General features: G+C 47.4%; 1 protein-coding gene and 2 long non-coding RNA genes across 8 annotated transcripts in view; 1 reads left to right on the forward strand and 2 right to left on the reverse strand.

Annotated features, from left to right (window-relative positions):
- Positions 1-27,161, forward strand: part of ARHGEF7 (Rho guanine nucleotide exchange factor 7) — a 155,074-nt gene that overhangs the window by 11,577 nt on the left and 116,336 nt on the right. For 4 of the 6 annotated variants that reach the window (XM_070520159.1, XM_044779688.2, XM_044779689.2 and 1 more), the window contains exon 2: positions 17,402-17,488. Coding sequence is in view for 2 of the 6 variants with exons in the window: in XM_044779688.2 (XP_044635623.1) it covers positions 17,402-17,488 (87 nt within the window). In the remaining 4 variants the exon portion in view is untranslated. Of the gene's footprint in view, positions 1-17,147; positions 17,224-17,401; positions 17,489-27,161 lie in introns of those variants that run through there. The other 2 variants (XM_070520158.1, XM_044779692.2) reach the window with 1 other exon arrangement.
- Positions 2,069-5,910, reverse strand: LOC123289683 (uncharacterized). The gene is made up of 3 exons (XR_006533755.2): positions 5,670-5,910; positions 2,540-2,876; positions 2,069-2,427 (listed from the first exon to the last, which is right to left on the reverse strand). It is a non-coding gene; the product is annotated as an uncharacterized lncRNA (long non-coding RNA).
- LOC106838208 (uncharacterized) lies at positions 11,954-17,117 on the reverse strand. The gene is made up of 3 exons (XR_011506663.1): positions 16,341-17,117; positions 13,172-16,255; positions 11,954-12,804 (listed from the first exon to the last, which is right to left on the reverse strand). It is a non-coding gene; the product is annotated as an uncharacterized lncRNA (long non-coding RNA).

The raw sequence follows: 27,161 nt of genomic DNA on the forward strand, positions 1-27,161 counted from the left end.
CCCTTTAAACACAAGCAGCTTATTGTCCGTGAGTCATATCTCAGTCTGCATAGGACCGTATTCGCCTGGTCTGATTGGGTTTTTGTTGTGTGTAATGCAGCTGTAATCCATTTTACTGCCAGTCCCTACTGTTGAACCTAATTGTGAATCCAGAAAACGTGAAAAGAATTTAAGTGTATAAAGGTAAATTGGATACTTATATTTGTTGCCAGAGAGCTCATTTATTTATGTTTATTTTCTCATCAAATCTTTATTAGGTTTCTGCTGTGGTTCAAGAATTGTCCTAGGTGCTGGAGATGTAATGATTAGCAAAAATAGATGCACCTACTCTCTGTTGGGAGAGAATAGTGTTAAAGAAATTATATGAGAGGCCGGCTCTGTGGCCAAGTGGTTAAGTTTGCGTGCTCTGCTTCGGTGCCAGGGTTTCGCCAGTTTGCATCCTGGGCGCGGACATGGCACCGCTCATCATGCCACGCTGAGGCGGTGTCCCACATGCCACAACTAGAAAGACCCACAACTAAAATATACAACTATGTACTGGGGGGCTTTGGGGAGAAGAAGAGAAAAAAGAAGATTGGCAATAGATGTTAGGTCAGGCGCCAATCTTCAGAAAAAAAGAAATGATATGAATTTATTGTTTTACAAGTTGAGGTACGTGCTTGGAAGGCAGGGAGCGGGTTTCTAAAAGCGTGTAGCACAGGACCCTGGTTTACGCTTGGCAAATGGGGGCGGGCCATGGCTTCGGGAAGGCTCTCCTCTAGAAGTGGTACTCCAGTTGGCTCTGATGTGAGGAGGCGTAAGTGGAGGGAGGAACGGGAAAAAGGCTGCAGTGCTGAGACTGAGGGCAACAGCACGGACACCTGGAGAGGTGGACACGGGCCCGGCGGCACAGGGTCTCAAGGGACGTTTGGTTTTCAAGGTTTTGGTGTTAAAAGGGAAGAGTGACATGGTCAGTTGTGTATTTTGTAAACAATACTCCAGCCCCAGTGAGGGAAGCAGACTGGAGGGGCCCAGCATGGATGAGGAGAGGATGGTCACTAAGCTCTCGGAGTGGTCCAGTGGGAGCTGTTGGGAGGGGGTGGGATGGAGGCAGGGCTGCTGAGCACAAGGGTGGAATTGGGAGGGAGCAAGGGAGGGAAGAAGTAGGGCTTCATGGGCTGGGTGGGGGAGAGGTTCAGAGTAGCTCCTCGGTTTCTGGCTACACAACAGGGTGGGTGGTGGTGCCACCTGTGGGGGAGGGCGCCTGGGGTGGGGTCTGCATTTGGTACAAGAAGATCGTGAGTGGACTCAGGGCTGAGTGTGTGGAATTGGCTCAGAGAGGCCCCCTGGGCTGGACTTTAAATTTGGGAGTCACCCCAGAGCTGTGACCTGAAGTGTGGGAGTGGAGAGCCGTCTTAGGGGGAAGTCCAGAGTGAGAATTCGGGAACTCGGAAGCCCACAGCCAGGCGGGGCTGAGGGCCCAGAGGGGGTTAAGGCAAGGGCAGCAGGGCCGCTAAGTCAGGAGAGCGTGCTGACCGGGAGTCGGTGGAGGAGCGTGGCCAGCGTGCTGCGCAGGTCAAGAGAGTGGGCCTCGCAGGACCGGAAAGCTTGGGACGCCTTTGGGGGAAAAGTGGGCACTGTTCTTAATTGTTCTCGGACAACAGGCATGCACTGGACTGGCCTGGGCCAGCCCGGCTCAGTGGCCACCCTGGTCACTGGAGACCTCAGGAAGGTAGAGAGGGTGAGGGCGGGCTCAGCACGGAGAGAGGGGCTGGGGGGGAGGGCTTGTGCCCGGAGGCCGAGGGGAGGGGACAGTGCTGGAAAGAGTGTGGGGTGAGAGAAGTTGACTCAACACCAGTGGCGGGGAGCCCGCCGAGGGCTGGGGTGTTGGGGTGACCAATTCATAGCAAGTTTTCAGGTGACTGATGTTTTCAGGACATTATGATGCTTATCAACTCTCAGGAAAACGGTGCTAAGAGTTGACCTTCAGCTGTTTTCTCTCTGATAAAGGAGAGTGGGGAACTGCTCCTTTCGATGGCTTCAGGGAGCTCTGTCTGTGGGTCTTTTTCTTTCATTTCCGACGTGTTTTCACATGTGCTCGTTCACGTCCAGCGAGTGTTGTTTGGGGTTAAACAGTTGTCCGTCTGAGCACCTCGGAGATTTTGGTCTCGTCTCGAATGTCTGAGTGTCAGGGTGTAACGTCCCCCTTGGATTCATTTCACGATGAGCGGCTTTGAAGGTAGGGATGGCAACACTGCTGACACCTACGGCTCTCCGCTCGGTTTGGCAGGGGACATGTGAAGGTCTGGTCACAGGAAGCTCCTTTTCTGGATGTTGTCGCTGAGGTGACTTCAGCAACCATTTCTCCTTCCAGTGAAGGATATTGGAATCACCAGCAAAGGTTTTCAGGCAGCTGCCGTAAAAAAGCTTCCAAAACAATTGCAAATTCTCAAAAAACAAAAGAAAAAATAGGAAGTGTCAGCAAAGGAACGGGGCTTATCAAAAAGAAACAAATGGAGATTACAGAACTGAGCAATAGAACAGCTGAAGTAACACTCACTGGGTGGGCCCAGGAGTCGAGTGGAGATGACAGAGGACGGAACCAGCGACCCTGAGGACACGGGGATGGAGACGCTGACTGAACAACAGAGGGAAGACAGGCTGAAGGGGGATGAGGACGTTGCGGAGTGCCATGCCCTCTCCCTGAGGCTGTCAGGAGACCAGTTAGGCGACTGTGCCGCCACGAAACCCTGATCCAGCTGCGATGTTCGAGTTGTGCGTGCTCGTCCCCTGCCCTCTCGTCCTCCTCCGGGGTCCTCTCTGTCTGTCCCTCTCTCATCTTGGAAATGGCAGAAGCACACGAGGTCTTCATCAGCTTGTATGGCCACCCTGTGAAACTTAGCAAATGAGTGTAAGGCAACCCTGCTAAACATGCAGGCTGTGGCGCTGCATCAAGTGCCGGCGCCAGGGGCCTGAAGAGGCTGAGGGAGCAGGCGAGGTGGTCAGGGGAACCCAGCTTGGTGCCAGCGATTTTCCCTTGTGATAGAGACACGAGAGCTGAAATGAGAGTGCTGGCTCTCGGCAGTACCAGCTAACCGATGCCCCGAGGCACACGGAGAGAAGGAGCCTGGACACTGGCCGTGGGCAGTGCTTGCGAGGGCGACCGGGTGGCAGCTGGGCAGAGCCGGCGGGACAGCACACACCCGTCAGTCACGACAGAAGGGGGCTAAGGTTTATGGTAAAACCCATGAGCGTCTTTCATTTCTCTCTATCATTTGCCCCTGGTGATTATATTTCCAAGTTTTTTTAGGACAGTTCCTGTCTCAAATACTCCATCTCGTGTTAGACCAATTATCTTACTTTTTGGTTCTAGGTGCTTTGTCAGCATTACTCACCTTCACTGTCCATAGCTGTAATCAGGTGATTCTTGGTACTTAATCAGTGTCACAGGCACAGGTCCTTAATTCATTCATTAATTCACTGAACAAATAATATCTTAAGCGACTGTCTATGCCAGGTGTTGAGACGTAGCATTCATCCAAAGAGGCCAAATGCTGTGCAGGTGGGGCGTAATTTCATAGAGCAGGGGGATGTTCTGTCACCATGCATAGTGCACAAGGAGATTGCACGGTATGTGAGACAGTGGCAAGTGCTATGGAGAAGACCAGAGCAGGGGGTGGGGGCAGGGGAGTGCCAGCAATTAGGGCGAAGTTGTACCCAACCCACCAGTAGTTAGGGTGGGCGTTGCTGAGAAGTGACATTTGAACAAAGGCTTGATGGATATGAGCGAAGGCATAGTGTGAATAGCCAAGAAAAGAGGATTTCAGGCAGAGGGAAGGGCTTGTGCAAAGGTCCTGAAGTAGGAGCCTGCCTGGCAAGTTTTGGGAACAGCAGAGGCCAGTGTGAGTTGGGAAAGTCTAGGAGTCGGCTGAGGAAGTCAAGGAGCGGGCAAGGGAGTAGACTGGGTGGGGCCTGCTCAGCCCTAGTAAGGACTTAGACTGAAAAAAAGAGTTAATAGACTTTGTTTTTTAGAGAAGTTTTAGGTTTTCAGAAAAATTGAGTAGGAAGTACAGAGAATTCCCATGTACCCCCTCTACGTCCTCTCCCCTGCCACTTTCCTCTATTATCTTGCATTAGTGTGGTGCGCTTGTTACAAAGTCTATAGTGTACATCAGGGTTCACTCTGTGTTGTACATACTGTGGGTTTAGACAATGTATAATGACATGTGTCCACCCTTATGGCATCATACAGGATAGTTACACTGCCCTAAAAATCCTCTGTGTCCCACCTGTTCATCCCTCCCTGCCCTAACCAACAGCAGCCACGGGTCTTTTTACCGTTTCCATAGTTTTGCCTTTTCCAGAATATCATATAGTGGAATCTCACAGTGTGTAGCCTTTTCAGATTGGCTTCTCTTACTTAGTAATATGCATTTAAGGTTCCTCCATGTCTTTTCATGGCTTGATCACTCATTTCTTTTCAGCACTGAATGATATTCCATGGTCTGGATGTTCCACAGTCTATTTATGCATTCGCCTACTGCAGGACATCTTGATTACTTCCAGGTGTTGGCAGTTATGAATAAAGCCACTATAGGGGCAGGCCCCGTGGCCGACTGGTTAAGTTCGAGCGCTCTGCTTCGGCAGCCCAGGGTTTTGCAGGTTCAGATCCTGGATGCGGACATGTCACCACTCATCAGGCCATGCTGAGGCGGCGTCCCACATGTCACAACCAGAGGCACTCACAACTAGAATATACAACTATGTACTGGGGGGGCTTTGGGGAGAAGAAGAAGAAGAAGAAAAACAAGAAGATTGGCGACAGATGTTAGCTCAGGTGCCAATCTTTTAAAAAAAGCTACTGTAAACATCCATGTGCAGGTTTTTGCATGGACATAAGTTTTCAACTCATTTGGGTAAAGCAGATTTACCCAAGAAGCAAGATTGCTGGACCCCATAGTAAGAGGATGTTTAGTTTTGTAAGAAACAGCCAAACTGTCTTGCACAGTGGCTGCACCATCCTGCACCCCCACCAGCAGTGAGTGAGTTCCTGCTGCTCCCCATCCTCGCCAGCATTTGGCGTTGTCACTGTTGGGTTTGTCATTCTGGTAGGTGTGCAGTGGCATCTCATTGTTTTAGTTTGGACTTCCCTGATGACAGATGCTGTGGGGCATCTTTTCCTGTGCTTATTTGCCATCTGTACCTCCTCTTGGGTGAGGGGTCTGTTCAGGTCTGTCACCCATTTTTAAATTGGCTTGTCAGTTTTCTTACTGTTGAATGTTAGGAATCCTTTGTATGTTTTGCATACAAGTCCTTGACTGGCTGTGTGTTTTGCAAATACTTTCTCCTAGGCTGTGGCTTGTCTTTTCATTGTCTTAAGAGACTTAGGCTTTTACTCTGCATAAAATGGGGAGCTTTTAAGGGTTTTGAGCAGAGGAGTGATGTGACAGGCAAATTATAAATATGCAGCGCAATGCTCCAGTTATAGTACTATGGAAGAAATAGAATTCCTGAGTATACGTTGGCAGCTATCTCTTTGATGAAGGTCAGGCTTTCTGAGTGGTTTTCGACAACATATTTCCCAACCACAGGCTGCTGCACGTTATTCGCAGCTATGACCCTATTTATTTGAGCCCACACCCTGCTGATACTTCAGAGTTTCGGGAAATAATGATCTTTTCATTACTCACAGTTAACATGAAGGTGCCCACTGGCTGCAAGAGGCCTTTACAGCTCAAGAATTCCGCGCCGCCGTGGTCTCCTCCTCTCTTCCTTTCCCTCTAGGGAGGGTCTCAGCTGCTATTTATAGAGAGGCGGGCTTGCCAGTGAATGTGCTCAGCTGTTTCCTCCCCTCTTATTCAGGTTTCTTCCTCTGATGAAAGCTCCCTTTTGCTTCCGAGCCTCTCTCCAAAATCAGGCAGCCCTCTCTGCGTGCCTTTAAGCCTGCCGCACGCTATCGTGTGGATTAAAATAGAATTTTTTCCTAGGTGGTCAGTGTCTGGTCTTCTGGCTCTGAGGCTTTAACTTGCCTTAAATGCAGCTTCTCAGGCAGTTTAAAAACAAAAGGCAGATTCTTGAGCTGGGAGGGCCAGGCACACGGCAGAGCGCTGCCCTGCGGCTCCCTCGGCCTTCAGTTTCCCCGTGTGTGGGAAGGGGCTTCAGGAGCAAGCCTGAACTGCCGAGGCGAAACAGGTGGGCACCGGCAGGCCGGCGCCTGAGAACGCCCTGAAACGGGGGCACCCTCCGTGCTGCAAAGACGGGGTGGACGTCCTAGCCTCAGGGGTCTCGGTCAAGGATAGGCTGTCGGGTTGTCCGTGGGACCAAGAGTAGGCCTGTGAGGCCAGGCTGCCACCAGTGTCCCATTCAGAGATCAGACTGCGTGTGGTCCCCGGGGGATGGGATTCCTTCTCTTCTGGGAGGTTCTTGGCCCCACTTGCTGCACTGATCCTACAGGGAGGCACAGCCAGTTCCCTCTCCGGATTAGCACCTTTCCGTCAGAGACCGCGAGCCTTCTCCACAGGCTTCCCGCTGATGGACAACAGGGAAAGATATGGCCATTCTGAAGCGTGTTCAGTAGGAGAGGAAATGGATGTCAGAGGATCACAGACAATATAGAAATGGAGCTTAAGAAGAAAGTAAGCAGTGGCTCAGATTTCCAAAATGCTGTGCCATAATTGATGGGTTGTTTCCATTAGGTCACAAGCATGAGAATGAGAGAGAAAAGATGGTTATTCCCTATATACGGGTGAAAACTTTAGATACGAAAAATCTCTGACCACAAGGCCCAATTTGTCACCTTATGAATTTGTACTCTTGTCTTGTGTCAAGATCCTTCAGGGGCTGGCCCCATGGCCTAGTGTTAAGGTCAGTGTGCTCTGCTTCAGTGGCCTGGGTTCAATTCCCGGATGGGGACCTACACCACTCCTTGGTGGACATGCTGTGGCAGTGACCCACATACAAAACAGAGGAAGATGGGCACAGGTGTTAGCTCAGGGTGAAGCTTCCTCAAGCAAAAAGAGGAAGGTTGGCAACAGATGTTAGCTCAAGGTGAATCTTCCTCAGCAAAAAAAAAAAAAAAAAAAAAAAAAAATCCCTCAAAGGCAAAAGAAATGGTGTCTGCTTAAGGAATGTAATGAGACATTAAGGACAGCCCATGCCTGGCACCTGTGCTTCCCTAGCGTCTGGATCACAGCCAGACAGGGCATGTGCTGTTTTCTAGATCGCTCCCATTTGACGATTAATACACACCCACCTGTTTTGATCTAACATTATTAGGGGAACAAAATACAACTTCAGTGGAGAGATTTATTCTAGGTTATCTCATGAATGTTTTATGCTCACATGTTTTAAGATCCATTTTTGGCATTGGCATGAATTTGGGACAGTTGCCACCATCTCTGAAGGACTTAAAATGTGCCTTTGGAGTTTGTGGGAACCAAGCCTCAGGGGACACACGAGTTAATTTGAGTCATGCTGTCTTGCTAGTCCTCCCTTGATGCACCACATGTTTTGGATATCTGAATTTAGTTTTGGAACTGGAGCTTTTCTACATTCGTATTTCTCGCTGCCCTTTATAATTTGGCTAGTTCCATGCTGGGGGAGACATTTTCTTTTTCCCCAGATGACTGTAGCATCCATACAGGGGTTGGGCTTTGGGATATGTTGAAGAAAGAAAGCAAAGGAAAACTATGCTTTATTAAAGGCTTACATTTTTTTGGTAAACTACTTGTAATCCTAGGCTACACATTTTTGGGAGATAATTCACCCCTCTGGTGTTTAGCAGCCAGGTCTTTGAAATTTCTGCTGGGTGCTTCATTTTCTTTCCAGTGTGTTTGGAGGTAGGGCTGCCCAGCGGACTGCCGAGCGACCCTCTCAACCTATTCTTTCCCCCACTGGAGCTTGGGGATTGTAGAACGAGCGTAGAGGGCTGGGGAAGAGCACAGTCCCCGAGCAGGAGGCAGCTGCAGTCTCATCAGAATAAAGCCATGGCGACCAGGTAATTAAAAATTAGATGAACCATTAAGTGCTAATTAGACTTTCAGAAGGTGAACTTGGGATTTTAAAGATAGCCTTGCAGCTCGGCCCGGAGTGCCGGATGTGGTGCCTATGAGGACCCCAGCACCCTGGCAGGTGGGCGCTCCAAGGACTGTTTGCAGTGGGGCGGGCGCCTCGGTCTGAGCAGAGCACTAGGTGGGAGTGTTCCTCTTTTTCTAAGAAATGGATTGATTTGATGACACTTGCATGAGGTACAAAATTCAAAGGGTACAGAAAAGCATGGCGTGCGGAGCAAGTACCCTTCCTGCTGTTCACTGGGCCTGCTTCCCTTCCCTGGAGGCAGCCCTGCTAAACGTGTCTGCTTCTGCCTCCAGAGGTACTCCGCGCATCTCTAAACACCCGTGCACATTTTCTTCTTCCCTCGTTTTTTTTTTTTTTTAACACCAAAGGTAGCATGTTACGCATACTGTTCCCCAGGTTCCTTTTCGCCAGTTATTGTAACTAGGAGATTATAACATACCAGAATATAAGGCTGCCTCTTTTTTAGAGGCTGTGTGGTGAGTGGTCTGTTTTGTGAAAGTACTATAATTGGTTTAATCCTTTCTCTACATTATTTCCCATCTTTTGCTGTGACACTCTGTTCTACTTTGAACTGTGCCACCAGGAAGCTCACTGGGTTAGGGTCCCAGTAGAAAACAGATGGCACACCAAACAGAAGTGGTTGAAGAGAGTTTAATGAAGAGGCTATTTACAAAGCAGGGGCAGGGGTAAGGACAACCCATAAGAGATGTGGAAGCACCCGGGAAGCCATTGCTGCCCCTAGGCCTGAAGGGAAGAGTTGGGGAAGTGGGTTCCTGGAGCCGCAGGAGAAGGCGGCCGACAGGACCTATGGTCTTCAGTCGGGGAACCGCCAGGGGTGTGTTTGTAAAGGCTTAACAATGGCTTTCAGTGGTGAGGAGCCCTGATTTATAGCGTTTGCCGATTTCTGTGGTGGAAGTACTTGACTGTGGCCAATGCCAAGCTACCAATGGGTGGTTACTGAATGCAGAGTTGGAGTGGGAAGCGCACTGCTCCTGTGAGCCGCTCCAGCACAGCCCTGACATTGGGCAGCTGCTCCTCGGCAGTGGCTGCCGGCCTGGGTCCTGCTGATTGGCTGAATCCCGCCAGAAGCAAGAGAGCCGGGAGCCTGTTGGAAGCAGGCCTCCGAGGTCAGCCTCCTGGAGCACAGAGCAGGTTGGTGAAGGACTCAGGCAGTGTGACTTTGGGCAGGTTCCTTTCTCCTGAGTCCTTGCTTCTTCATCTGGAAAATAACAGAACTGCCTCGAATGCTCTCTGACCTGTTCGACACTAAGGTTCTCTCAGTACTCTGTGATCAGCGAATTCAGTGACCTAAGTGGGCAGGTCATTTACTCACATTTGCTGACTGCTTGACGGTTGAAGAGGAGATGCCTGTGGGCCGCTGCACTCGGGGAGCTTATGTCTAAGGGGGAAATAAGATGTGCACCAGGAGGTCCAGCTACATGGTGATGGCTGCAGACGGAACCACAGGTATTCAGAGGAAGTGGTTTTTTGCAGCCGGGGTGATAAGGCTGTTGATGGTAGGGACCTGGGGAGACCTTTGCTCTGTGGCTGGGAGTCTGTTTCCCCAATAGGGGAAAAACAGAAAATATCTTGATTTACAGTTCAGTCTACTTATACTGCTAGTTCTCTTAAGTATGGTCCTAGTACCATCAGCATCTCCTGGGACCTTGTCAGAAATCCAGATTCTTGGGTTCCACCCCAGACCTACTGATTAAAGTCTGTGGCAGGGCCCAGTAATCTGTTACTGCAGGTGATGCTGATGCATGTGTGCATTTGAGAAACACTGAGTTATACCATGTCAGTGGTTCCAAACCTGGCGGTGAATCGGCCAGATGGGGAGTTTCCAGCAAATACACCCCCCCCCCCAACCCCCCCCGCCCCCGCCCCAGACTTCTGGGCTACACTTCAGACCTACTCGATTAGAATCTCTGGGAACTAGGATCCTGGGGACTTAAGTGTCCCCCAGATATTATAAGGTGTGGCAGTTTTCTATACTCTTGACCTTAATTGTTGCAGTAACACTGAACCTGTTTAATTATTTGCCCTGCTAGAACTGCCTCTTCTTCTTTTCATGCAGTTTTGGGAATTTAGACTCTCTAAACACTTTCGGAGTTGGGGAGAAGGCAGCTGCCTTAGTGGACACGTCGCTGGGGTTGAGGGTGGAGCTGGTTGTTCCTGGTGTGGAGTGGGCGTTGGAGAAGAGCTGGGGAGGAAACTGGACAATGCGGGGGTCTCTCAAGTCTGACCTTAACATTGCTTCGTGATTTAGTTTGCAGCAAATTCTCACAGCATCAGACCTCCCCTTTATCAAATATTAGGTACAAAAGCCATATTTCAAAGGAAAATCACAATGGTTTTGGGACCGTCTATGCCTCTGCCTGATTGGAGTTCTTGCTGGCAAAGCCTGGAGTTTATTATTGTGGAGAATTTAGGACAGGATTTCTGGGAAGTGAATCGGGCAGTTGTTGGTAATCTGAGGCCGGAGTTCTTCTCTGAATACTTCTGGGGATGCACTGAGGAGAGCTTGCCTTTGGGTTGTGAAGGCTTTGGTGACTTTAAATAAAGCTGCTGTGAATATTCTCGTACATGGCTTTTTGTACACGTTTTCATCTTTCTTGAGTAAATACCTAGGAGAGGAATGCTTGGGGCTTAGGTATGTTAAACTTTGCAAGAAACTGCTGGTTTTCCAAGTGTACCATTTTACACTCCCCCCAGTCACAATGGGGGTTCCAGTTGTTCTCCATCCTTGCCAACACTTGATATGGTCAGCCTTTTCCATCTTAACCATTCTGGGGGTTTGTAGAGTTATCTGTGGTTTTAATTTGCATTCCCCTGATTACTAATGATGGTAAACACTTTTTCCTGTGCTCACTTACCATTCACATAACTTCTTTAGCAAACTATGAAGGATCATCTTTTTGTACCATCACCTCACAGATGTATTTTTTTCCAGAGCAGTTTCACCTATGATCTCAGATGCCCTTGATTACTCACCATCCTGGAAAACACCATGGACTTCTCAAATGTCACACCTTTGAAAAGGCAGTTCCATCTGCCTCTTCGCCCTTTCAGCCCCACTCAGATGTCACCTTGTGTGTTGGCTGAGCCTCTGGCCCTGCCCTATGGCTGTAGACTTTGTTTCTTTCCTCTGTGCTTCCGTGATCCTGAGTGTACATCCATGTGGCTGCACTTGCCATGATGTGTGCAATTCTTCCGTGCCCTTAGTGAGGCAGGGACCTTGTCTCATCCTTCTTTGCTTTCACAGTGCTTATCTCATGATCTGGCACAGAGTCTAGGTCCAATACTGTTGAATTGGTTTATTATCCACTTTGTGAGAAAGGGTAAACATATTAGACTTAAATCTGGGATAAGGGCATAGACCCCGAGGGGTCAAGTGACTTGTCCAAGGTCGGCATGTATGTTACAGAGTCCTGACTCTTTGATGTTACAGTTTTCCAAACAGGTCTGTTGTTTTAGGTACAGTGTTCTTTGAACTGGCTAGCTACATGCACTCATGCACGTGCGCATGAAGATTTTTAAGGCATGGGCTAGTTTTAAGGGAATCCATTTCCAGATTCTCAATGTGCATTTGCACTTACCTAACACTGACTAGCCTGAGAAGGTGCCTGACATCAAGGAAGGCATCAATCTGGTTCAGCTGTCCCACCTCCCCTTTCACAATGGCCCTTCTCCCAGTTCACATAAAAGGGCAGCCCGTTCACCCATGTGTTGTCTTCCTGAGATGCAATGCTGTAAGATGGAAATCTTCCGGGCCGGGTAACAAAGGGACACTTAGAAATATCCATGGTGTGGAGACGTGAATGCCTCGAATGACTGAATTTTGCAGCTCAGTGGTTTCTACTGCTTAGCTTTCACAGAAATTGAAGGAGATCATAATCAAGCTGTTAACTGGTGATTTAAAATTCTTTTTATTTTGATAGATTATATCTGGACTTTGGCTATGTAACTCAGCTTCAAAGAATCAAGTTATGTCATAACAAAACTTCCATTTCCATGTGCTTATTTTTATGAACAAAGTTTCTCAGTGTTTGCATCCCCCAAGATAGAAACGGAACTGATGCTGGACTATATCTTTTTCTAGCAGTAAGTGATAGTCATTCATAGTTAAATGAACTAATTAAAAAAACCCCCATATATCTTATTAAGCTACACATTTCCAAATAAAATTTTCCATTTTATATTTAATAATTTTCATCAAAACTGTAATATATTGTTTCCATTGTTTATGTGCTAATAATAGTTGTGTTAACTCAATTTAGAAGAAAAATCATAACAATTAGATCCTTTTGGCTTAATAATCTTAAATGTAGAGTCAGTTCTCATTATTTGTGGCAGTTACTGTGAACACTGAATTAGCAACTACTGAACCATTGTTCCTAGGGGAAATTCAGGGTTAGTTTCTTTGGAGACTCTGGTCAGAACACTTCATCAAACAGTCAATATATAATCTTGTTTCCAGGGTATTTCTCTTTAAAGACAGTTTATTTAACATATATTACTTACAAGTAATTAATTACATGCGTATTTCTTTATAATAAAACTTTATCGGGGCTGGCCCCGTGGCCGAGTGGTTGAGTTCGCGCGCTCTGCTGCGGGCGGCCCAGTGTTTCGTTGGTTCGAGTCCTGGGCGCGGACATGGCACTGCTCGTCGGACCACGCTGAGGCAGCGTCCCACATGCCACAACTAGAAGAACCCACAACGAAGAATAGACAACTATGTACCGGGGGCTTTGGGGAGAAAAAGGAAAAAATAAAATCTTTTAAAAAAAAAAAAAAAAACTTTATCAATTACAGCATTATGTAATGGAGTCTACTGTGGTGCAGCTCTCCTAGTTTGACTCTTCCACTCAGTCGTACACACAGCACACACATAACAGTAAATACATACTGTATACTGTATAGTACAGTAATGCAAGAAAGCAAGCCTTGAGAAAACATTAAGCAAAGATTGAACATTTAAAGTTTTATGAACACATTAACCAAAACCTCACTGTTGATGGAGCTGCGGGATGTGTGATGGGGCAGTGCAAGGTGTGGTTAAAGTTCCTGACCTTGGCTTGCTCCACAAAAACCAAGGGAGGGTAGGGAAACTTACTCAGCAGAAGAGGAAGACATCAATGAAGGTGGTGTGCGAGATCTGGCAGTTCTACCTCAGGAGTTTGGCTTTCACAACTTGGTGGTGTCAGCAACTTTCCCTCCCAAACTGGCTTGAAAAATTGTTTCAGCCTTGTCTGCTTGGCTTTTCTCTTTAAATCTTTAAGCGTCTCGGCATAAGGGACGAACGCGTTGGAGGTCAGGCGCTTAAATGTGAGGCTGCGTTCCAGCATAGGATCACACTCTTCCATGTCATTGAAAATTTTTTCCAAGGCAGAATTCCATTCTGCTATCTTCGCTGCTGTGAGAGGGACAATTCTTGGAGTCGTAGGCTGACTTTCATCAGTGTCCTCATCATCACTGACACCAATGCCATGTTTTGCCATCTCATCCAGGTCTTTGTTGGTGGGTTCTACTGCCATTTCTGCCAAAATTTCCTCCACATCTCCTTCTTTCATGTCGTCAAAACCTTCTCCACTTATTTGCTGTGCAATATGCATTATGTTTTCCACAGTGTTCTTTATATTTTTTGTAACACCTTCAAAGCCTTCGAAATTTTTCACGCAGTCTGGCCAAACATTTCCCCAACAGTTATTGATAGTAGCCTGTTTGATGCTGTCCCAGGATGTGCCAATATAATCAATAACATTTCGAATAGTGACTGACCTCCAGTAGTCCATCATGGTGGCTTCCTCGTTTGCGTCGAGAGCCTCGAAAGCCTTGCTGTAAAGCTCCCTGGTGTAGTGTGCCTTGAAAGCTTTTATTATCCCCTGACTGAGGGGCTGGATTAGAGATGCGGTGTTTGGGGGCATGAAGAGAACTTCTACGTCAGGGTGGGCATTTTCGAGTTCTTCATGGCAATGAACTGGGGCATCATCCAAAATTAATAAAACCCTGAAGGCAAGATTTTTGCTATGGAGATAGCGTTCAGCTTCTGGGATGAAGCAGTTGTGGAACCAATCCCAGAATATTCCAGATGCCATCCATGCTTTTTTGTTCCACCTCCAATGGACTGGCATCCGGTTCAGGTTTTTCCCTCTAAGTGCTCGTGGGTTTTGTGCTCTGTGTACCATTAGGGGTTTGCACTTAAAGTCACCCTTGGCATTGGCACATAATAACAAGGTTGCATGGTCTTGGAATGATTTAAAGCCGGGAGCTTTGGAGGCCATTCGCATTACATAGGTTCGTTTGCCAACATTCTTGTAAAACAAGCCTGTCTCGTCAGCATTGAAAACCTGCTCCTCCATATAACCCTTTTCGTGTATAATGCTTAGTAGGTATTTTGTAAATTCTTCTGCAGCCTCCCGATCTGCAGAGCCTGCCTTGCCTGCAAGTTTAACATTTTTCATGTGGTATCGCCTTTTGAAACGTGCGAGCCAGCCTGCACTAGCTGAGAAGGGTTTAACATTTTCTTGTCCCTGAGTAACATGACCATAAATTTCTTTGGCTTTCAGCCTCACAACAACGCTGTCCACTACACTCCTTTCATTGGTTGTCATCTCATGAATCCACAAAGTTAGCTGCTTTTCCATCTTTTCCATAGCTGCGTCACGCACAATAGATGTCACTTTAGCACTTTCCGGAGCGGCCTCACGTACAGATTGGCGAATCTCTTGTTCCTTTTTCTGGATGTACCGTATTGTTGATTCATTAACATTGAATTCACGGCCAACAGCACTATAACTCAGGCCTGAACGAAGCTTATCTAACACACGTATTTTCTCTGTAAGGCACATCACAGCCTTCTTGCGCTTAGGAACACCAGACAGTGTTTTAGCACTACGCTTGGAAGCCATTGAAACAGTGAAATCACCAACAAAAAGCACAAAAATGTGAAAATTGTGGCACCAGTAGACCATGAGAAGGACATCTGCGTATAGTATGAGCTTAAACAAGATGGCAGAGCATGGCCTTGTTCAATTTCAGCTGGGATGTGTGCATAAGGCAGTTCAAAAATTTTACTGCTCTGCGCGTGTCCATGAATGACTGAGAAAGTGTCACAAGTATTGATTTTGCGGTTACACATAAATTTTATTGAATAGGTGAATTTGCAAATACAGAGTCCAAGAATAATTAGGGTTAACTGTATTTGTATGGGTCTCTTGCAAAAACAGTGTGATCAGTAGTAACATTTTCAAGTATAAGAATCTATTACTTTAGGATACAATTTTGTAGGGGAAGTGGAATGGAAATGAGTTAAAAGAGAAAAGAATTAATGTAAAATTTCTTACTTAAAGAGCTTGTTCATAATTTTTTTAGATGGGGAATGGGACTTCTCTCGTTTTTAGATTCTATGGAATATATTTTTTAAAAAGGATGTTTAACAGTTGAGTTTTAAAACGTCATTATCAGGATGTCAGAAATTAATACTGTGTAACTATTTAAAATTATGAAGAATTTGGATGTTAACTACACATTTGGTAGACAATTTTTCAAAATTCTTTTAGGGAGAGGAGCAAAATGGACAGGCAGCTTTGGTTTTGCTGTTCCACTCTAAGTTCTATAGAAAAAACCCAAATCTGTTCAATTTTGAGGGAAATACGTTGGCATTTTCTTCTAAGAAAGTTTTAAAACCGTAAGAAAAAAGGAGTTTCATTTCCTCCTTCTCTGCACCTCTCAACACCATGGTTTGGTTTGGTTTGATTCATAATTTGAAAAGAACTGAGCACTTTGAAATGAACCCAGAGTACTCCAGAGGGAGGCCTGATGGAATGTCCTGATTTCCCCTTTTTGTCCTTAGAGGACAGGACAAAAATACCTTGAATGCCCTTAAATGCTACAATTCCGGATGATGCTTTAGTGTAACTGCCAAAACCAAGTCTTCTATGCAGTTTAGAATTTAACAAAAAGCTCCTCCGACGTCTCCGGCTTCTCCCCGGGTTGTTCCCGGTTCCCTTAGTGTTTCTCGCGGGGCAGCTGCCAGCAACTCCTTCCACGCGTGGCTGTTGGCCTCACCGCCCCAGCTGGGGCCAGGCGCCAGGCTGTCTGCGCCAGCCCCCTCGCTGCTCTTCTCCCGTGGGGGTGCTGCTTGCTTCGCTGTCACCAGCTGCTTTGGTTAATCATTCATGAAGCACATGGTCTGTATCTGGGAAAGGAAAACACTGTACTTTAATCCCCACATGCATTATTTACGGTGTTAATTATTTTAAATCATCGAATTAGAGTACTACCTCTGCTCTCCTGGAAAGAACCGAAAAACACCGGGTTCTCTCCAGCCCCTCCCGGGGTTGCTCGAGCCCCTCAGGCCGGGCTCTCCCGGCCCTCTGGGCGGGGCGGGCTGTGTCCGCGGGGGCGAGGCCTAAGGCGAGGACCAGGTGCAGGAGGAGCAGGAGGAGGCCACGCGTGGGCTGGGCCAGGTGGGCCGAGGATGAGGACCAGGCAGGCCTCGTCCGCGGGGGCAAGGACCAGCTGCGGGAGGAGGAAGAGGAGGCCGCGCGTGGACCGGGCCAGGTGGACCGAGGATGAGGACCAGGCAGGCCTCGTCCGCGGGGGCAAGGACCAGCTGCGGGAGGAGGAGGAGGAGGCCGCGCGTGGGGCGGGCCGCGTCCGCGGGGACGAGGACCAGGTGCGCGAGGAGGAGGAGGCCGCGCGTGGACCGGGCCAGGGGGGCCGAGGATGAGGACAAGGCAGGCCTCGTCCGCGGGGTCGAGGACCAGCAGCGGGAGGAGGAGGCCGCGCGTGGGGCGGGCCGAGGATGAGGATGAGGATGAAGACCGGGCGGGCCGCGTCCGCGGGGGCGAGGACCAGGTGCGCGAGGAGGAGGACGCGCGTCAGCCGGGCCGAGGATGAGGATGAGCACCGGATGGGCCGTGTCCGCGCGGGCGAGGACCAGGTGCGGGAGGAGGAGGAGGACGCGCGGGGGCCGGGCCAGGCGGGCCGAGGATGAGGATGAGCACCAGGTGAGCCTCGGCCGCGCCGGATAGGCCGGGGACCGGAAGAGGTCGCGCGCGGGGCCCACCGGGGCGCGGTCTGAACACGTCACTTCCGGCGCGGGTCCACTTCCTGGTGAGGGAAGGGGCCTGAGATTGGTGCAGCTGGGAGGAAGGAAAAAGGGTGAGGAGAGGCGGCGGCGGAGCGGGCGGGCGCCGGGGGCGGCGGGTGCGCTGCGGTCAGCCTGGGCCGCCCGCCCGGGGCCGCCCGCCGGGGTGTCCCGCCGGGCTCGCCTCGGGTGCGCCCCGGGGCTTGTGCGCGGCCTCCCCGCGGCGCTCAGCGCCTGTGCTCTGTGTTGCAGGTCTACCCGGAGCCCCGGAGCGAGGGCGAGTGCCTGAGCAACATCCGCGAGTTCCTGCGAGGCTGCGGGGCCTCCCTGCGCCTGGAGGTGAGCACGGGGGGCGCGGGAGCTGGCGGGGTCGGGAGGGCTGGGGGATGCGGGCCGCGAGGCGGGGCGCGCGCGGGCGGGCCCGGTAACGGCCCGGAGGCCCAGCAGCTTGGCGGCCGCAGGGTGCGCCCGCGGTCCCCTCCAGGGTGCGAACGCGCACGAGCCGCTGTACGGAGCCGCACACTTTGCCCTCGCTGCAGTGAGGAAAAGTGGTTCCAGTAGCTCTTGGTGCGGGTGACCCACATTTTCGACAGTCGTTTGTCAGGGGTGCGATCTGATCCCTTTAACTTTTAACTCAGCCCGTAGGGGTTCTTGGAGGACCCTCCTGCAGCTCTGGGTCAGCCCGTCAGCATCCTTAGCAGGCGATCAGGCAAAGTCCGGCAGAAATAAAATGGGCCCCGAATCCTCCCAGCCTGTCTCCATTTTCTGCTTTTTCTTTTTCGGGTCAGAAATTAGGTGGTTTTTACTCTAACATTTGGTGTTTAGGTTATGCATAGTAACCTGTGGCTTGGGGAGCATGCTGGGCTGGGTGTCTTTTCCATATTGCTTAAGGTTTTGTCATTATACCAATACAGTCTTTCGTTAGTAGCTCTCTGAAAATTTCCTTTTTATTTTCTTTAACCATATATGGTTTTTCTTAATCTTGGGGTAGTGCTTTACATCCAGAGATCTAGCTGTTCTTTTACTTGGGGATTACAGGCTTCTGCGGTTGCAGTCAGTTCTGTGTTTAAATCTTGCCGTTTCTGCCTGCTGCTTTACCACCCTTAGCCTTCGTTTCCGTATCTGAAAACAGACTAGTTATTCTAACCTGCTAGATAACAGTATAGGAAAGCGTCTTCGACAGAACCTGTTTAGTGAGGTGATCCCATAAAGATTTCCCGTCCTAGGAGGGCGATCTCTTAGTGTAGGTTTCTTGGGAAAAAATTTAGAGGTCGTCAAATCTATGAAGGAAGATTATAGGGAAAGTTTATCTGTCAATTGAAATTAGATATATAGGAATTGATAGACGATAAAGTACTGTTTTTATGAGTGATTGTAAACACTAAGATATTTTTATTATTGGTGGTATTTAATGTTTGTGAGGAAGTCGCATACAGATAAGTGAAAATGTTGAGTGGAGATTCCAAAGACCATGGGCTGTTTAGGAGGGGGCGACGTTGTTTCAGAAAGGCCTTTCCTCTGCTGGATGGGCTTTGTCATTTTATTCTTGTACTTCTGTATTGAGTTGTGATAGTATCCTTTGCTTGTCACAATTTTTACCTTTTCTTGACCTTTGTTGTGGGATTTTATTATCCTTTTCAAACTATTGAGTTTTGTTTATTGTTATAGTAAATTCGAAACTCAACTTGCAGATTAAGATTATAATTTGACAATTTTAGTAAGACTTTTTAAGAAAGTATCGTTTTAAAGAAAGTTGTGTTAAAAAAACCCCTCATCCTTAGTTTTCCAAAGGTTGCTGTTGATATTTCATACGGCAACTATTTTTTGTAATTGAGAGTTTATTTAAAGATGTTCTAGAATAGAGTTTGTTTACTAACATCCAAGCATCTAGGCACATCATAGGCGTTCAATAAATATTTGTAATTGATTGAGCTTGAAGTTGTAGTTCGTAGTAAATGTTTCCTTTTTAGTAAAAAAAATTGACTTATTTTGTGCTTTTAAAAGAGTAAATATCTTCTCCAGTAAATGTAAAATAGAGAAAAATTTTGTTAACAGTTGTTCAAGCTCAGTTGTAAGTCACACCTAAAACTCCTAATTACCTAAGAGGTAATAAAAAAAAAACCCAGCACCTCAAAAACCTCAAATTGTTCTGTAATTGTGATTTTTAGGAAGTTACCCTGAAAGAGGAGTTCTGTGTTGTGTGGACCCAACTTAAGCGTCCTGACTTGTTCTAATCCATGGTGTGAAGGGACAGGCCTGTTCCCTGAAGGTGGCTTCACACGTGGACCACAGTGTGGCGGGTTCCCAGTGCTTTGAAAGGAAAATGTGTAGAAAGGGAGCAAGGAGGAAGGACCCTGCACTTAGGAAATGTGTTCTAGGCTTCGCACATTTCATTTTCACAAAATTCTGGAAGACTGACAAGAAACCTTTTGAAATTACAAGCACGAAAGTTAAATAACTGAAAACTGGTAGCTTGAATTCTATGTTAGCTTTTGTTCTCTAGTTATAAGTGTGAAGGTGCTTTTTTCCAGGAGTTGGTTTAGACTGAATTGTGTTTGTAACAGACTGCCTGTTTTGGTGTGTGTCTTTTCTTGTTCACCACCATTTTAAACTATCCTAAGATTTCTTGGAGGAAAAGAGGAACTGAGCATCCTGATTACTGTATCAGTTATTTTAATTCAGACACTTCTTAATTAGCTGTAGAAAATCAGGTGTTATCTCCCAGTGAGTTATTCTGATTATGAAAGGAGTTTGCATTTTAAAGGAATTTTGTGCAGTTTGCATTTACTGTTAATGTTTGAGAAGCAATTTAAGTTTTAAGTTGGAAAACATTTTTAAATTTGGAAATTTAAAAATTGTAGACTGTGTGTATGAAAATAGCACCTATAACTTAAACGACCTTTTCATTTTTCTTCTGTTTTTCTTTGCTACCCAGCATGCATCTTATTTGAACCTTTCTTTTGTTTCCTTAAATAGTATGGAATTTGGTAAGAGTTTAGGTTTTTTCCCTTGTTCCTAATGATGTAATAAGGTAAGATCTTGCGTGAGATGACCTGTTTAGAACTATATGTGTCTAGATAATTCAAGTAGGTATTTTACTTGAGAAGTTAAATTTACTGATAAAAGAAGCCCGGTGCTGTGATTCTCTCTGGCTGCTCTTGAGAATATTGTGTTTAGAAATCCTGGTTTGCCTAGCACGCGGAGCAAGGGCAGACCGTGCCCCAGGCATTTATGCAGCATGAGGTGAGAGAGCAGCTTGCTTGTGTTGACAACGTCCTGTCTTTTCTAGTTTTCCAAAGTCTCCATCTGGCCTCTGATTTCAGTTCTCAATGATCATATCTTTTATTTGTAACACTTTCTAAGGGACTTTCACATGTCATCTTATTGTGCTCCTCCAACAGTCTTTTGAGTTATCACAGCCCTTGTCTTATAGTAAGGAAGCACAGCCCAACACAGTAGTTCTCAGCACATTAACCACTTGAACGTTAATGGGTGACCTATTGGTGGGTTTTTTAAGAAATGCTGATGCGTGGACACATCTCCAGAGGTTGTAGGTTCAACAGGTCGTGGGGAGCGGGAGTGGATGTGAGAGTCTCCGAGCTTGAATTGAGCAGAAAAGCCGAGGGGGCTGTGCAGGCGTGTTGAGGAAGCTGGGACTGGCTGAGCTGGGGCAAGGTTCCTGTGTTTGGACTGAAGTTAGGTGTTTTCTCACTGTGCGGTTGGTGGTGTTGCTTCCTGACCCCTCCTGGAGGAGCAAGAAATGTCAGGTTTGGGACTGCAACACGACTCACTTTATGCTCATCTATATTATTAGGTAAATTGTCAGCAGTCGCAAACTAATGTGTGTCCGTAATGACCATAGATAAGCCAGAGTAGGCAGATTTATGTTGGGGAGGTAATGCTGTAGTTATTTGTGCTTAAAACTGTGAAAGAAAATGGTCCCTTGGCCATGAGGCCGTTTAGGCTGAAGTGTTCTGACTTTACACTCTCAGACTATTTTGGTAGCACTTGAACTTTCGGGTTTGTTTTTGCTAGGGTGAATGGTGGACTTCTTTGTGTTGTGGATGTAAATTTTTACTGACTTTATTTTCTAATTTTTTGTTTTTTTTACCTATTTTAAACAAATTTGTATCTTTTAGCTAAGAATCATTACTCTTAGCCCTCTCCACCTGTGTCACCATAAATAGCAGTTGGCAGCTTCTCAGTGTAATTCTTCACAGAAAACTGAGTTTGTATCACTTCCTAAGAATTGTGTACGTGATGAGAAGCAGGCTCGGGATGTGGGTGCTGAGTGGTCAGTAGGTGTGCTCTCCCAACTGCAGTTTTGATCTTCAGCCAGTCCCGTGCCTCGGGCTTCCAGGAGTCTTGCTCACCCACTGCTAGTTGCCCACGAATGTCCATTTTCTGCTTTGTAGGGGAGGGCAGCGTAGCACAGCGGCCCTGACCCAGCCCCAGCTTTCTGTCCCACTTTGCCATTTGCTAGCTCTGCCATCTGCAAAATGGGCATCATCTCAATAATTGCCCTTTGTATCTGTTGTAAGGCCCAAATGAATTGCCGTAGGGCACTTAGAACAGTGCCTCTCGTGTTTTAGGTGCTAAATAGATAGTAGCTATTGTTATAGCTTTCGGAGTTGTTTTCTGTAGTTTGAACCACATTGCTGTGTACTTTTTAAAATCTTTACCCAGTAATCCATATTCATTATACGAAACTCAGGAAATAGAGAAATGTAAGGAGAAAGTGAAAAATTGTATAATGCTACATATGGAGATAACCAGTGTTAAAAGTAGTATATATTTTTTAGTTTTTTTCTTCTTTGCACATATATAAATATATTTTTAAAGTGTCCATGACATCATAGTATACATAATGTTTTATAACATGCTTTAACTTGATGTAGTGTGATTATTTTCTCATGTTAAATATCTGTGTATTTATTTATTTATTTTTTAAAAGATTTTATTTTTTTCATTTTTCTCCCCAAAGCCCCCCAGTACATAGTTGTATATTCTTGTTGTGGGTCCTTCTAGTTGTGGCATGTGGGACACCACCTCAGCGTGGTCTGATGAGCAGTGCCGTGTCCACGCCCAGGATTCGAACCAACAAAACACTGGGCCGCCTGCAGCGGAGCACATGAACTTAACCACTCGGCCACGGGGCCAGCCCCTGTGTATTGATTTTTAATGGCTACCTCGTAGTTTGAGGTGACAGTCCCCATTTTTGCATATAGAGGTTGTTTCTAAGTTTTCACTATCATAAATAGTGTACCATATGATGGACATTCCTGTACAGAATCCTTCACCCTTGCCTGTCTTTGTAGGAGACTTCCCTGATAGTGTGCTGCTAGGTCGAAGGTCGGGGTCTTTAAGGGTTTTGAACACCTGTTGTCCAATTGTCTCCAGAGATGTTTTGTCACTTAGCCTTCCGGTAGTGGCATATGAGGGCACTGCTTTCCAGTCTGTCCTGTGACGGCCTGTACCTGTTGTCAGTGTTCTCCTTCCCTCAGGAAGATGGAAACCTGTTTGGATAAACCTTTTAGCTTTTCTGTCTTGTGTCGTCCGCAGTGCCTACATTTCTGGTACATGGTACACTAAAGCAGGTGGGAGGCGCCCAGGATTTCCTGCGTTGGACTTTTGAAGGAGGATGGCAGGGAAAAGCTGCTGGAATAGGAAGGAAGAGTGGAAAAGCTCAGTCATTTGCAGTGTTAGCTTCCAGCTGTCTCACAAGTAAGCTCTGGCTTGGCGCGGGCCGGGGCTGTTCTGGGCCCCTCTGTACAGGCAGGAGCTCTGGCTGGAAGCACATTTCGAGACTTTGCAAAGGTACTGATTCCCCTTGTGAGAGGGATGAGGTTTTCATTTCCTCTCTTTGAGGTCGAGAGAGTATGGAACGGTGTTCAGACGGCTCTCCAGTGTGTCAGCTGGGCTCATTTAGTGAGGTAGGGTGAGGCTTTGAAGAGAAATTGCCCTACATATTTCTGAAAACACTCATCTTCCTGTATTTCTGAAGGAGAAATTCTTTTGTTTATTACTATGCATGATGCTCAGTTCTCTTCTAGGTTTTTAGCCAAGGTTATGATTCAGATTTTTCCAAAATAATATTTACAAATACTATTAAAGTAATTAAAATTCTTACATGGAAACTGAAAACTTGTTGATGCAGACTGAAGAATTAATTGAGGCAAAGACAAAAGTATCTCTCTAGTGCTTTCCCCAGTGATGGGACCCCACCCAGGAGCTGCCTTCATCCAGATGCAGACAGATGGGTAGTTCATCTGTCTGCGACCTACATTGAAGGTGTGTCTTCTTAGCTCGTCGTCGTCTGTCCTGTTGACTCAGTGCTGAGCTGGAGATGGTTGGTCATGACATGGTGTTTATTGACTGACTTGGAGAATAAGTCAGTCAATAACTCTTGAAGTCAGTTTATTCATGCCTTTGCCAGAACTTGCCTTTTAAGGAAGTTCAGATAATTTAAGTAATTAAAAAAGGGTCATTTGGGAGATGAAATGAGTAACGATTCTCTGGACATTTTGTAGGTACTTAAAAGGAGAGAAAGTCAAATTCTACTCAGAATTGTAATTGTATTTTATTGTACTGTAATTATATTTTAATATAATTATATATATATAAAATGTATTGTAACATAAATATAATGTATTGTAATTGTACTTTAATTTTTTCTGGCAAAAAGTGTCGCAGTTGACCCGCTGTCCTGTATCTTAGTGCTTTGCTAAACTGTCTTGTAGGGTGAGCAGCTGGTCGCCTCTGCATCCAGGCTGCTCTTCCCGTGTAGGTCACTAGACCGTCCCCTCCATTCTGGGTCTTTGGGATGTCTCATTGTCTAGATCAGTGCTGTCCAATATAAAGGTAATGTGAGCCACATTTCTAATTATACATTTTCTAGTAACTATGTTAAAAAAGTAAAAAGAAATATGCAACTAATTTTAATAGTACATTCTATTTAACCTAGTGTATCTATGATGTTATTTCAACATGCAGTTAATATAAAAATATTAATGAGATTTTTACTTTCTTTTTTCATGTTAAGTCTTTAAAATCTGGTGTGTATTTATCACACTCACAGCTCATCTCTCTCTGAATCAGCCACATTTCAAGTGCTTAAGAGCCCATGGGGCGAGTGGCCCCCACATTGGACAGTGAAAGTCTAGATCACTCAAGAGGCTGGGGAAGTAGTCATCTTTGAGATTCAATGGGACTGACGCTTGCTGAGTACAGATCATGTGCCCAGGCCTTCCTTGTGTACCATTTTGGTGAGTCCTCCCAAGTACCCTGCATAGAAGATGGTACTGCCCCATCTGCAGGGGAAGAGATTGAGGCTTGAGGAGGGTGAGATGCCCCAGCTCAGCACGTGAGAGAACCAGGGTTCGGCAGCTTCACAGACTGGGCTCTTCTCAGCATGCTGTCGCCTGGCATGGAGGTTGCAAGGCAGTACTGTTAGACTGACTCCTGGCAAGGAGCACAGGTAAGTTCTCAAGAGAATTTAGCTATACAGGGCCAGCCTCATGGGTGTGTGACCTTTGTAGTCACACAGGGCCCTGCACTCAGTTTAGTGCTCTGCTGTCGCCGTCTGAAATTCTTAAGAATTTTTGAACAAGGAGTTCTGCACTTTCAGTTTGCTCTGGACCATGCAAATTGTGTAATTGGTCCAGCCTGGGGGTGGTGTCCTTAGAGGTGTACAATGGATAACAAGATTAAGCAGCATTTTCTGAGTGCTTATATGTCTTGGATCCTGTTCTAAAATGTGTAGTAACTTAATCTGTAAGCAACTCTGTGGGTCGTATCATTATTATGCCCACCCTGATTAGAAAACAAGGGCTCTGGGAAGAGAGGCGCCGCCCTAGGTCCAGAGCTGACTGTCCGCCGCCTCAGAGGACACCCAAGCAGTGAGGCCGCTAAGAAACTTCTCCACGAGACACAGGAATAGAGTAAGTTGGAGTTAAGTGTCAAAGCGGAGCCCTGAAGGTGGCTCACATATTTTAAGCTCCTTCGTGTCACGTTGATAAGGCTAGAGTCCCAGCAGGCTGGGTAAGCCTAATAAACTGTCCTTGACCCCAGGCAAGAAGAGGTGGCTAGGAGTAACAGCAAGACGCACCGTGAGGTCTCAGCTCCTGTCCATCCCCGCTAGGAGACAACACTGAGAGGGTGCTTCTCTGCTGCCAAGTCAGGATCATGTCATGTCATGAACTAAAAATTGTCCCAGCTTCCAAGGCAGCCACCGTTCCACCTGCCTGTCAGTAGTAGTGGCAGGAGGGATGGACTTAGGTTTTGTGTTTCTGAAGGATCCTTTTGAGAAAGCTGTACTCTGGTGTTGGGATAGGAGAGTGGGAAGTGGGAGCCGGCTTGCATTTCCATTTCCCGGTCAGGGAGCTGTGGGGTGAAGGGGAGGGACAGTCTCCTGGAGGAATGGAGAGCACGTTCTCACCTGCTGTCTGGCCTTTCCAGTGCCTCCGCCAAGGGCCTTCGAGGCTGGGCCTCGGGCCAGATACTTGGAAGTTTCCTGCGGAGCCAGGATTTCCCAGTGTTCAGTGAAACGTCTGCCTCCTCAGTGAGCTCCCAGTTTACTAACAGGACTTAGCCCATGATCCTGATCTCCCTTTTTAGGCCCTTGGTGTGGGACACAGCTACTGCAGGTCTGCCTGCCAGGCCTCCTTGGGCAGCCGTTGTAAGCCGTTCCCTGCAGCTGGTCAGTCGGGCGCCCCTGAGAGTTGTGTACCTCGTTTCTCAGGTAGTATTTGGCAAGTCCTGGCATCACTTAATACATGCGGTGAAATAGCGAGGCTTTTTTGCTACCATGTAAATGCAGTTGAGTTTCACCTAAAGTGAGCGTGTCACTCACGTCTCACTGCCCCCACCCTAGGCCTGGAGAGCAAGCTTACATGCACTTCCCCTTGGCAGGGTAACTGGATTTGGCGTTCATTGGCTATAGTCTGTTGAGCCAACTCACTGTAGCCCGTTGGAGGAGAAAGAAGGATCTCGAGCAGCAGTACAGCCAGGGCTTTGTGCTTGTGAGGTGTTGGACTGCGAGGGGACATTAAGAGGTCAGCTTTGCCTGGACACCCGTTTTATAGCAGGTGAGACCCAGAGATGAGTGTACTGGCTGTGCCCAGGTTCCCATGAGACCCAACCGGAAGTTGCTTGTCTCTGAGTCTTCTCAGGTTTGCCTGGCTGACTAGATGGTGGGGAGGGGTACTCCATAGATTGAGGGTGGGACGGGGCCAGAAGAGAGAAGTGGTAGGGTAGTCTGGGAGAAGGCTCGCCTAGCCTCCATGAAAGCCTCTGGCAATTGGAGCCCTTCTTGAAACTGCCTCACCCCTCCTTCTAGTCAATGGCTGCATCGCATCCCTTTGGCCTGTTTAATGCCTTGCTCTCCCCACTCCCACTGTCGTGCCAGCAGCCCTGTCCGGATTACTGCAGCGGCCCCATAGTGATCTCTCTTCTCTCGTGTTTCTCCAGTCTGGTTTCCCTCAAACACAAATCTGGTTTTTGTTGTTTTCCTCCCACTTCCGATTTTACTCAGCGTCTCAGGGTGAAATTCAGGCTCCCAGAAAGTGAGGGGAGAGTGGGAAATGTGGCCAGGGTGTTATCAGGCCAGGTCATGGAGAGGGCCTCGTAAGTGACCCAAGGACCTTGGCTTGTTATCTGAGTGATAACGGGGCCATTGGAGCAGACCTGCAAGGTGATCTGATGGGAGCCTCAGTGGATTCATTTTGGCCGCTGTTTTGAGTATAGACCACAGGGGTCAAGGGCAAACTCAGGAAGACCTAAGGATGCAGTGGTGCTTGACCCACAGTGAGGACAGTGTCCTTGGCAGGAGGGGTGGATTCTAGTTTCATGCAGAAGTTAGGGATGATTGACATACAGAGCAGGTAGGGGTGTGAAAGCGGAGTCCGGGAGAACTGGGGTGTGGGCTGAGCAGGAGGAGCCCTCGCTTTTGAGTCGGGGAGCCCGCTGGAGTTGGATGTGTCAGACACACCGCAGTAGAGAGAGTTGAGATTTC

This window comes from Equus asinus, chromosome 11, assembly GCF_041296235.1.
Source record: "Equus asinus isolate D_3611 breed Donkey chromosome 11, EquAss-T2T_v2, whole genome shotgun sequence".
NCBI classification, from domain to species: Eukaryota; Metazoa; Chordata; class Mammalia; order Perissodactyla; family Equidae; genus Equus; species Equus asinus.